This window comes from Balaenoptera borealis (genome assembly GCF_965194805.1).
Source record: "Balaenoptera borealis genome assembly, chromosome: 12".
NCBI lineage: Eukaryota > Metazoa > Chordata > Mammalia > Artiodactyla > Balaenopteridae > Balaenoptera > Balaenoptera borealis.
In genome coordinates, this window is record NC_138869.1 from 83,507,129 (window position 1) to 83,519,906 (window position 12,778).

The 12,778-nt window shown below is 37.9% G+C and overlaps 1 protein-coding gene across 18 annotated transcripts in view; it reads right to left on the minus strand.

Moving 5' to 3' along the window:
- Positions 1-12,778, minus strand: part of PKHD1 (PKHD1 ciliary IPT domain containing fibrocystin/polyductin) — a 476,353-nt gene that overhangs the window by 68,857 nt on the left and 394,718 nt on the right. For 14 of the 18 annotated variants that reach the window (XM_082346239.1, XM_082346233.1, XM_082346232.1 and 11 more), the window contains 2 exons: positions 10,340-10,490; positions 9,280-9,424 (listed from right to left, as the gene is read on the minus strand). In XM_082346239.1, the coding sequence (XP_082202365.1) occupies positions 9,280-9,424; positions 10,340-10,490 (296 nt within the window). The remainder of the gene's footprint in view (positions 1-9,279; positions 9,425-10,339; positions 10,491-12,778) is intronic. The other 4 variants (XM_082346249.1, XM_082346248.1, XM_082346243.1 and 1 more) reach the window with 3 other exon arrangements.

Below are 12,778 nucleotides of genomic sequence, written 5' to 3' on the forward strand. Positions count from 1 at the left end.
ATCCTCAAATTACTTTGCTAATTAACAGCTGCTCCATTTCACTCTGGAAATGTCACTATGATTGGTATGATGGACAATGAGATAGGAGAGTGGTCCTAACGTTTAAAAATTGGTTTGAGATCTTTAAGGCTGAAAGGTATCATAAAGATAGAATATGCATAGTGTTCTATTTCTCAATTCAATTGCTCAATCCTTTTTGGGAAAACATTGTCTTTCTTCATCAATTTTGCAGAGCTAACTAAAATTTCCTTTTTCAGAAACATCCTTTCCTTCATCTCTTCAGAGTCCCAAAATAAATAAAATGCCCAGAAAAAATGGAAATAAATAAGCCAAGACTCAAATAAATGATAGGCACCAAGACAAATGCCGTTTATACTCTTTAAAACCTATATGCATCAAAATTATGGTCAATAAACTCTTGCAAACAATGAACTGCAGAGTACAGATGTTCAACATGAAATCATTTGCTACAGTTTTCCCTTTGACAAACGTTCTTATTGTTCCCATCTTTGGAGGAATACAAAGCAGCATTTAATCGAAATGTGTCCGGCGAGCACAGTGAGTCTGCCTCATAGAACAGCCGCCAAACTGCCTAATGGAAAGTACTTTAGCTCCAAATGGGTTTGCTTTTGTGTTAAATACCAGCTTGCCTCAGAGAGCTCTACAAAGATTCCCATATATATCTACGATATTCTCAGCTTTAAAGCATATGTGCCCCAAAGCTGAGGCAGTTTGCTACCAAGTATAGTACATTACTCCAGGGTTCATCATATCTCTGGAATGGTAATTGTAAAATAGACAAATGTCATTGACAGCCTCCCTGATCAAGCTGGTCCTGGCTGAGGGAATCTGAGAGGAGATGGGGTGTTGGGCTTCACACAAGATTGAAGCTGATGACATGCTTTATCAGGGAATGCTACTTGAATGTGATTCTGTAGGGCATAGGGTTTCTAAAATACTTTTCACCCCCAAAACTATCCCTCTTACCCCTAGCTATCCACACTAGCAAACTGTTACATCATTAATGTTGAGAGTTTATTTTTTTAGTATTAAGAACACATTTTTTCTACAACTAGGATCTACAGCTAAATATCAAAGGATCTGAAGGACCCTAAAATAATTGTCTTTGTGTATATAAACCCACTTTTGGTTATAATCTCTTTTTTTTTTTGACCTGAAGAGGATTTACTGAGACGAAGGAACACGAAGTTAAACTGCAGAACAAAAGATTTAGGCTAGACATATAGACCGGGTTTTGTTGTTGTTAATTTATTTTTCTGCAGGAAATACTTAGAATAAGTTAGGTAATCCATGCCAAATGGTTTTGCTTCCATTCTTTCTGAAGTTAAGGAGAAATATTTCATGATGGCTTCAAGAGATACTTTCAATCATCGAAATAGAGTGTTTGGTGATGTGGGCATTCTACAAAGAAAATGACACAACATTTTTTTCCTATTTCATGACACTCACACACATGCACAAAAACGTGTGCATATAAGATGACCTCAGCCCATTCCTCATACGCTCTCATTGAATCTCCCAAAGAGGACAATGGTGACTATACTGATCCAGGAGAGTCAGTTAGCTTGAGCATGAGTTGGTGTTAATGGAGGAAAATAACAAACGGCTTCATGACTCATTCATTTTGCATGATCCAATATGATTCTAAGCTAGACAGTGATGATATCTTTGGGATAACAGAGAGGAAACCAATGAAGAATTGGGGGGAGTATGTGTCAGGAGTGGGGCACAGTAAAGTATGGAGGCTGAGTAAGGTATAGTAGAGGAGTAGGTATGCGATATGATAAGGTATGGAGTGTGAGTAAGGAACTGGGTACGGGTAATGTATGCAGTATGGCAAGGTACATATTTTATAGGAGGCATGTGAATGAGCTTAGACTCAAAGCCAGGGTAGAGCAAGAAGTAACTGGAAGAGGGCAGACAGCAGAAGCAAGAAGAACTACAATCCTGCAGCCTGTGGAACAAAAACCACATTCACAGAAAGATAGACAAGATGAAAAGGCAGAGGGCTATGTACCAGATGAAGGAACAAGATAAAAGCCCAGAAAAACAAGTAAATGAAGTGGAGATAGGCAACCTTCCACAAAAAGAATTCAGAATAATGATAGTGAAGATGATCCAGGACCTCAGAAAAAGAACGGAGGCAAAGATTGAGAAGATGCAAGAAATGTTTAACAAAGACCTAGAAGAATTAGAGAACAAACAAACAGAGATGAACAATACAATAACTGAAATGAAAAATACCCTAGAAGAAATCAATAGTAGAATAACTGAGGCAGAAGAACGGATAAGTGACCTGGAAGACAGAATAGTGGAATTCACTGCTGCTGAACAGAATAAAGAAAAAAGAATGAAAAGAAATGAAGACAGCCTAAGAGACCTCTGGGACAACATTAAATACAACAACATTCACATTATAGGGGTCCCAGAAGGAGAAGAGAGAGAGAAAGGACCCAAGAAAATATTTGAAGAGATTATAGTTGGAAAGTTCACCAACACGGGAAAGGAAACAGCCACCCAAGTCCAGGAAGCGCAGAGAGTCCCATACAGGATAAACCCAAGGAGAAACACGCCGAGACACATAATAATCAAAGTGGCAAAAATTAAAGACAAAGAAAAATTATTGAAAGCAGCAAGGGAAAAACGACAAATAACATACAAGGGAACTCCCATAAGGTTAACAGCTGATTTCTCAGCAGAAACTCTACAAGCCAGAAGGGAGTGGCATGATATACTTAAAGTGATGAAAGGGAAGAACCTACAACCAAGATTACTCTACCCAGCAAGGATCTCATTCAGATTTGATGGAGAAATCAAAAGCTTTACAGACAAGTAAAAGCTAAGAGAATTCAGCACCACTAAACCAGCTCTACAACAAATGCTAAAGGAACTTCTCTAATAGGAAAACACAAGAGAAGGAAAGGACCTGCAATAACAAACCCAAAACAATTAAGAAAATGGTAATAGGAACATACATATTGATAATTACCTTAAAGGTGAATGGATTAAATGCTCCAACCAAAAGACACAGACTCGCTGAATGGATACAAAAACAAGACCCATATATATGCTGCCTACAAGAGGCCTACTTCAGACCTAGGGACACATACAGACCGAAAGTGAGGAGATGGAAAAAGATATTCCATGCAAATGGAAATCAAAAGAAAGCTGGAGTAGCAATACTCATATAAGATAAAATAGACTTTAAAATAAAGAATGTTGCAAGACAGTGCTGGACACCCTATGCCAAACAACTAGCAAGACAGGAACACAGCCCCATCCATTAGCAGAGAGGCTGCCTAAAATCATAATAAGGCCACAGACACCCCAAAACACACCACCAGACGTGGACGTGCCCACCAGAAAGACAAGATCCAACCTCATCCACCAGAACACAGGCACTAATCCCCTCCACCAGGAAGCCTACACAACCCACTGAACCAACCTTAGCCACTGGGGACAGATACCAAAAACAATGGGAACTACGAACCTGCAGCCTGTGCAAAGGAGACCCCAAACACAGTAAGATAAGCAAACTGAGAAGACAAAAAAACACACAGCAGGTGAAGGAGCAGGGTCAAAACACACCAGACCTAACAAATGAAGAGGAAATAGGCAGTCTACCTGAAAAAGAATTCAGAATAATGATAGTAAAGATGATCCAAAATCTTGGAAATAGAATAGACAAAATGCAAGAAACATTTAAAAGGACGTAGAAGAACTAAAGAGGAACCAAGCAACGATGAAAAACACAATAAATGAAATTAAAAATACTCTAGATGGGATCAATAGCAGAATAACTGAGGCAGAAGAATGGATAAGTGACCTGGAAGATAAAATAGTGGAAATAACTACTGCAGAGCAGAATAAAGAAAAAAGAATGAAAAGAACTGAGGACAGTCTCAGAGACCTCTGGGACAACATTAAATGCACCAGTATTCGAATTACAGGGGTCCCAGAAGAAGAAGAGAAAAAGAAAGGGACTGAGAAAATATTTGAAGAGATTATAGTTGAAAACTTCCTTAATATGGGAAAGGAAATAGTTAATCAAGTCCTGGAAGCACAGAGAGTCTCATACAGGATAGATCCAAGGAGAAACACACCAAGACACATATTAATCAAACTATCAAAAATTAAATATAAAGAACACATATTAAAAGCAGCAAGGGAAAAACAACAAATAACACACAAGGGAATCCCCATAAGGTTAACAGCTGATCTTTCAGCAGAAACTCTGCAAGCCAGAAGGGAGTGGCAGGATATACTTAAAGTGTTGAAGGAGAAAAACCTACAACCAAGGTTACTCTACCCAACAAGGATCTCATTCAGATTTGATGGAGAAATTAAAACCTTTACAGACAAGCAAAAGCTGAGAGAGTTCAGCACCACCAAACCAGCTTTACAACAAATGCTAAAGGAACTTCTCTAGGCAAGAAACACAAGAGAAGGAAAACACCTACAATAACAAATCCAAAATATTTAAGAAAATGGGAATAGGAACATACATATCGATAATTACCTTGAATGTAAATGGATTAAATGCTCCCACCAAAAGACACAGACTGGCTGAATGGATACAAAAATAAGACCCATATATATGCTGTCTACAAGAGACCCACTTCAGACCTAGAGACACATACAGACTGAAAGTGAGGGGATGGAAAAAGATATTCCATGCAAATGGAAATCAAAAGAAAGCTGGAGTAGCAATTCTCATATCAGACAAAATAGACTTTAAAATAAAGACTATTACAAGAGACAAAGAAGGACACTATATAATGATCAAGGGATCGATCCAAGAGGAAGGTATAACAATTGTAAATATTTATGCACCCAACATAGGAGCACCTCAATACATAAGGCAAATACTAACAGCCATAAAAGGGGAAATCGACAGTAACACAATCATAGTAGGGGACTTTAACACCCCACTTTCACCAATGGACAGATCATCCAAAATGAAAATAAATAAGGAAACACAAGCTTTAAATGATACATTAAACAAGATGAACTTAATTGATATTTATAGGACATTCCACCCAAAAACAACAGAATACACATTTTTCTTAAGTGCTCATGGAACATTCTCCAGGATAGATCATATCTTGGGTCACAAATCAAGCCTTGGTAAATTTAAGAAAATTGAAATCGTATCAAGTATCTTTTCCGACCACAACGCTATGAGACTAGATATCAATTACAGGAAAAGATCTGTAAAAAATACAAACACATGGAGGCTACACAATACACTACTTAATAACGAAGTGATCACTGAAGAATTCAAAGGGGAAATCAAAAAATGCCTAGAAACAAATGACAATGGAGACACGACGACCCAAAACCTATGGGATGCAGCAAAAGCAGTTGTAAGAGGGAAGTTTATAGCAATACAAGCCTACATCAAGAAACAGGAAACATCTCGAATAAACAACCTAACCTTGCACCTAAAGCAATTAGAGAAAGAAGAGCAAAAAAACCCCAAAGCTAGCAGAAGGAAAGAAATCATAAAGATCAGATCAGAAATAAATGAAAAAGAAATGAAGGAAACAATAGCAAAAATCAATGAAACTAAAAGCTGGTTCTTTGAGAAGATAAACAAAATTGATAAACCATTAGCCAGACTCATCAAGAGAAAAAGGGAGAAGACTCAAATCAATAGAATTAGAAATGAAAAAGGAGAAGTAACCACTGACACTGCAGAAATACAAACGATCATGAGAGATTATGACAAGCAACTCTATGCCAATAAAATGGACAACCTGGAAGAAATGGACAGATTCTTAGAAATGCACAACCTGCTGAGACTGAACCAGGAAGAAATAGAAAATATGAACAGACCAATCACAAGCCCTGAAATTGAAACTGTGATTAAAAATCTTCCAACAAACAAAAGCCCAGGACCAGATGGCTTCACAAGCAAATTCTACCAAACATTTAGAGAAGAGCTAACACCTATCCTTCTCAAACTCTTCCAAAATATAGCAGAGGGAGGAACACTCCCAAACTCATTCTACGAGGCCACCATCACCCTGATACCAAAACCAGACAAAGATGTCACAAAGAAAGAAAACTACAGGCCAATATCACTGATGAACATAAATGCAAAAATCCTCAACAAAATACTAGCAAACATAATCCAACAGCACATTAAAAGGATCATACACCATGATCAAGTGGGGTTTATTCCAGGAATGCAAGGATTCTTCAACATACGCAAATCAATCAACGTGATACACCATATTAAAAAATTGAAGGAGAAAAACCATATGATCATCTCAATAGATGCAGAGAAAGCTTTCGACAAAATTCAACACCCATTTATGATAAAAGCCCTGCAGAAAGTAGGCAGAGAGGGAACTTTCCTCAACATAATAAAGGCCATATATGACAAACCCACAGCCAACATTGTCCTCAATGGTGAAAAACTGAAACCATTTCCACTAAGATCAGGAACAAGACAAGCTTGCCCACTCTCACCACTATTATTCAACATAGTTTTGGAAGTGTTAGCCACAGCAATCAGAGAAGAAAAAGAAATAAAAGGAATCCAAATCGGAAAAGAAGAAGTAAAGCTGTCCCTGTTTGCAGATGACATGATACTATACATAGAGAATCCTAAAACTGCCACCAGAAAACTACTAGAGCTAATCAATGAATCTGGTAAAGTTGCAGGATACAAAATTAATGCCCAGAAATCTCTTGCATTCCTACACACTAATGATGAAAAATCTGAAAGAGAAATTATGGAAACACTCCCATTTACCATTGCAACAAAAAGAATAAAATATCTAGGAATAAACCTACCTAAGGAGACAAAAGACCTGTATGCAGAAAATTATAGGACACTGATGAAAGAAATTAAAGATGATACAAATAGATGGAGAGATATACCATGTTCTTGGATTGGAAGAATCAACATTGTGAAAATGACTCTACTACCCAAAGCAATCTACAGATTCAATGCAATCCCTATCAAACTACCACTGGCATTTTTCACAGAACTAGAACAAAAAATTTCACAATTTGTATGGAAACACAAAAGACCCTGAATAGCCAAAGCAATTTTGAGAACGAAAAATGGAGCTGGAGGAATCAGGCTCCCTGACTGCAGACTATGTTACAAAGCTACAGTAATCAAGACAGTTTGGTACTGGCACAAAAACAGAAATATAGATCAATGGAACAGGATAGAAAGCCCAGAGATAAACCCACGCACATATGGTCACCTTATCTTTGATAAAGGAGGCAAGCATATACAGTGGAGAAAAGACAGCCTCTTCGATAAGTGGTGTTGGGAAAATTGGACAGGTATATGTAAAAGTATGAAATTAGAACACTCCCTGACACCATACACAAAAATAAACTCAAAATGGATTAAAGACCTAAGTGTAAGGCCAGACACTATCAAACTGTTAGAGGAAAACATAGGCAGAACACTCTATGACATAAATCACAGCAAGATCCTTTTTGACCCAGCTCCTAGAGAAATGGAAATAAGAACACAAATAAACAAATGGGACCTAATGAAACTTAAAAGCTTTTGCACAGCAAAGGAAACAATAAACAAGATGAAAAGACAACCCTCAGAATGGGAGAAAATATTTGCAAATGAAGCAACTGACAAAGGATTAATCTCCAAGATTTACAAGCAGCTCATGCAGCTCAATAACAAAAAAACAAACAACCCAATCCAAAAATGGGCAGAAGACCTAAATAGACATTTCTCCAAAGAAGATATACAGATTGCCAACAGACACATGAAAGAATGCTCAACATCATTAATCATTAGAGAAATGCAAATCAAAACTACAATGAGGTATCATCTCACACTAGTCAGAATGGCCATCATCAAAAAATCTAGAAACAATAAATGCTGGAGAGGGTGTGGAGGAAAGGGAACACTCTTGCACTGTTGGTGGGAATGTAAATTGATACAGCCACTATGGAGAACAGTGGCTGTTTTGTTTGTTAAAGTTTTGTTTGTTAAAGTGTTTTGTTTGTTAAAGTTTTCTTTAAAAACTAAAAATAGAATTACCATATGACCCAGCAATCCCACTACTGGGCATAGACCCTGAGAAAACCATAATTCAAAGAGACACATGCACCCCAATGTTCACTGCAGCACTATTTACAATAGCCAGGTCATGGAATTAACCTAAATGCCCATCGACAGAAGAATGGATAAAGATGTGGTACATATATACAATGGAATATTACTCAGCCATAAAAAGGAACGAAATTGGGTCATTTGTAGAGATGTGGATGGACCTAGAGACTGTTATACAGAGTGAAGTAAGTCAGAAAGAGAAAAACAAATATCGTATATTAACGCATATATGTGGAATCTAGAAAAATGGTACAGATGAACCGGTTTGCAAAGCAGAAATAGAGACACAGATGTAGAGAACAAATGTATGGACACCAAGGGGGGAAAGCGGGGCGGAGGGTGATGGGATGAATTGGGAGATTGGGATTGACATATATACACTAATATGTATAAAATAGATAACTAATAAGAACCTGCTGTATAAAAAATAAATAAAACTCAAAAAAAAAGTTCTGAAATACATTGCAGCATAGATGAATCTTGAAGACATTATGCTACGTGAAATCAACCAGTCACAGAAGGACTAACACTGTATGATTTCATGTATATGAAGTATCTAAAATAGTAAAACTTATAGAAGCAAAGAACAAAATGGTGGTTTTTGATTTTCATATGCACAAGCTCCAGGGAAGTAAATGAAGCTAGCAGTGGTACTCGGACTGAACAGGAAGGTAACGGAGGACCAAGAAAGCTGGAGAGGAGAAAATGAGCTCTCAGGGCCTGTTCTGGGCCAGGCGCTTTGCATTTGCCATCACATTTATTCTTTATAACATTGAGAGCCAGTGTTTCTGTTTCCCCATAGAAACCACATTGTACCTATGACTTGATACTGTACCAGAGAATCATCTGTACATGATCAGGGGGCCATGCCCTTTTCCTTACACCATACTGAAGATACGGGTATGACAATAATGTTCCTCACCATGCCGGCAGGGGTGGGAGTAGGTGGGCAGATGGTTTGTTAAACATTTCCTGCCAACCTAATGTTCCCTTTTGCAGACACTGGCGTTGCAGACTGGTGGTGAAGGGGATTTCTTCCAAACTAACAAAGATACTGAGTATTAGCGACTTTTGTTATAGATTCCCAAGGGTAGCAAACATTTCTGTGCGGATGCAATTATAGCAGGTCTCTGAATGTCACAGGTACCTACCTCTCAGCATGGAATCTGATGTCCCTTCCAGAGAAACAGAAATGACCCAAGGCTCTGACGGGGGTCCCAACGACTCTACTCTCCGATTCTGGAAACAGGAAATAAAGGGAAAAGTTGGACTCAGAAGAGAATTTTGTGAAGTTATCTGAAAAAGAAGAGGATTCACACAGAATCTTTTATAAAGCGCACATTCATGAGAAATAAACAAAGGAAAAAAAATAATAAATAAATATTGTTTCTCATGTTAAGAAGACTATATCAAATTAGCTTACTGAGAGGACAGAAGGGAGATTATTGCAAGAAAAGTTGGGGCAGGGCAGTGAGGAGGAGAAAGGAAAGTTAAGTTTACAGAAAAGGAGAGTGGCACGGTGTGCTGAGCATTAATAAGGAAGGAAAGATTAAGATGACAAAGCAGGAGAGAGTTGGGTGAGCACCAGGCTAGAGCAGAAGTGTGGACCTCAGGCCCATGGCCTTTATCCTTCTGTAAGCACGTCAGGGGAGGCATTTTTAAAGTCAAGAGTGGAAAGCTGATTTGAGTATCATATTTCACTTTTCCCCCCTTGATATTAGTAAATATAGACAAGAGAAAATAGAATCAGAGGGCATGGACACTGAAATTAGAATTAAGCACAGAAGCCTCTTGTTGAGGCTGTACTTAACCACATACAGGAGAAATCATTTAAAACAACATAGAACTATAATGCAGATGTGATGGCATAAATTCCTTCATTAGCATATGAAATGACTTCTTCAGATATAGATCCAGCACTTGGAGAAGGCGAGATTTCTGAGAAGATACATGAGACCTACTGTAAGAATTTGCTTGAGGAGAAAAAGTATCAGAATTCTATTTTTACCCTTGATCAAATTCTGGACATTTATAGAAAGTGGAAGGAAAGCAGGCTGTGAAATGGAAGGAAAATAATGAAAGTAGTTAGATGTTCTAAGTGCACCAAATGTCCCAGGGTGGGCACTCTGTACATGTGTATCGTGAAAATGATGGAATATGAAACATGCGCCAAATACAACATGGTACCCGGCTCTAAATAAAGATTGTTACCTGTGCACAAGGTACCTGCTTATCCAGAAAAACGAGCTGTGGCTGTACTGTAAGTTCTTTTCCCACTTCTCCATCTGAAGGCTGGACTAGGACTGAAAGACCATAGGGCCGAATATATATCAAGTTCCCAGTTGCGAAATTGCTTGTATTTCTGGCACATGTTAAAAAAGAAAAGAATACATGCCTAAGATTACAGATATCATATCACTGCAGTACCTTTTTTCCATAATACATTATTACCAGTGAGAAGATTTGCCTTTGCCTTTGTTTCTAGAAACTGAATAATACACTGTATAGCAAACATGACCTTATAAGTAAAGAATAATTATATATTTACTTTATATGTTTGCTTTGCCATAGGAAAGAATGCACTGGTTGGGGTGGGGCGGGGGGGGGGGGAGGTGGGAGGAGCACATATTATGAACTTAGATTTTTATCACAATTTGTTCATATCAGCTCCAAAAAAGCCTTAGTGAGGCAACTTATCAGACTAAAATATTTAGAAGGTGGGGATATGTTCTAAGTATGCTAGTAAACCAGCTCTCCCCCAAGAGGTGCTAGTGTTTTCCAATTTCCACAGTATAAATACATTCACCATGGCTAATTCTGTGGTACCAAGATGACGTCACCGAAAAGAACTGGAAAGAGGTGCCTGGGAGCAACCTCCCACACCACTGTTTCCCATGGAATAGCTCATTTAATCTCACGACAACCCTTTCATGTTCATCGTCTCCACAGGATGCTTGCACTAAATAGAATCGACAACTGTGGAATTCATTGATTAATTGATTTCAGTTGAATGAAATCCTTAGGGAGAATAATACTTATTTATAATTAATATATGATGAGCACTTACACCCTGTACCAAGTACTATTCTATGCTTTCCACCTATAAACTCATTGCATCTTTAAAGTGACACTATGACATAGGTACTCTTATTTGCACATGAAGAAACTGAGGTCCAAAAAGGCTTAAGTATTTTGCCAAAGGTCTTACCAAGAGTAAGTGTATGCCCAAGGTCTAGAGCTATACTCTTTTTCATCTCTTCTGAGCACATTAATTGCTGATGTGACTTAGCAATAAAATGGAATAATTATAAAATAAAATAGTTACGTAATTCATGATACCTCAAAACATCTTTTTACCAGAGCTTCGGTATTTTTGAAGACCAAGGCAGCTCTATTAAACGAATATTCTGGGTTATACAGCTATTGTCCCATTAAGCCTATTGTGTATTACACATCAGAGGCATGCAAAAGAGTTTTAGCAATTAAATGGAGATATAGAGACACCATATATCACATATATTACCCTAATATAGGGTAATAGATTACCCTCAAAACACCCTAGGTCAGGTCTAACAAGATTTGATTTTTTTTTTTTAAATAGTAGCCTACCCAGCCCTCAATTAAATGCTTGTGAGTCAACTACTTGATCCCCTAATCTTTTTTTTTTTTCTTATGTGAAGAGAAAAGGATATTTATTTTAACAGAGAGTGTATGTGAGGTAAAGGTGACAAGTAGTCCTAAGAAGAGGAAACAGTGGAAGAACAAATACAGAGGATCACAAACTATGAAGTTTCTGTAGGGAGTAGTTTCCCTCTCTCCTGAGAATCCTGGAAAATGGGGGATGGGGCATGTGTGGTCCTACGAATCCCTTTTGGTCATTTATCAGCTAAGGCCCTGATCTCTGCTAGAATCACTCACTGGGAATTCAACATACACTAGTCTGATCATCATTTATTAGTTTGCTTAGCCTGAATGAGTAAGGCTCCTTTTTATTTAAAGAAAAAATTGAAATCATATTTTAAAACTCCATGCTATTCATTGCATCCTTCTATGGCTCCTCGGTTATCGGAAAATTCTAACATTGTTACCAGATGCTATTTCTCCACTGGCCTATTTCTTAAAAGCTTTCTGATGCAGGACAGGATGCAGGCTGGCCGTGTAGGTTAAAGAAACCAAAAGACTCCATCCAAGGTCCTGACATAAGTACATTGATGTCTAGAGATGAAGGGATGGGAACCAACTGCCTGAACACTTGCTAAAAGGCCCGTCCCTGACACACTTTAAAGTTTATTGTGAGCAAACATCTCTGATTAAATGTAAACAGCATCCCACTGGAGGTCAGAGACTTGCTGCTACAGCATATCCCAAGGTAATACCACTTTAAGCTCCACATAAACTCCTAGGCAGTTTCTAACCTAAAACCTGACCGTAGGTGGTACAGTTTTTTACGATATGTTATAATAGTGCAATAAATCTGTTAGCTTAAAATCGAATCTCCGTGGCCTTTTAGAGAAATCATCATTAAATGCAGGGTCTTGTTAATGATGCCATCGAAGTGAAATTGTTTAATCTGCTAAGGGGGTGAAAGGTCACCAAATGAATTTTTTATAATACATCAACTTGACACGCAATAGGGAAAACTGTAATAGA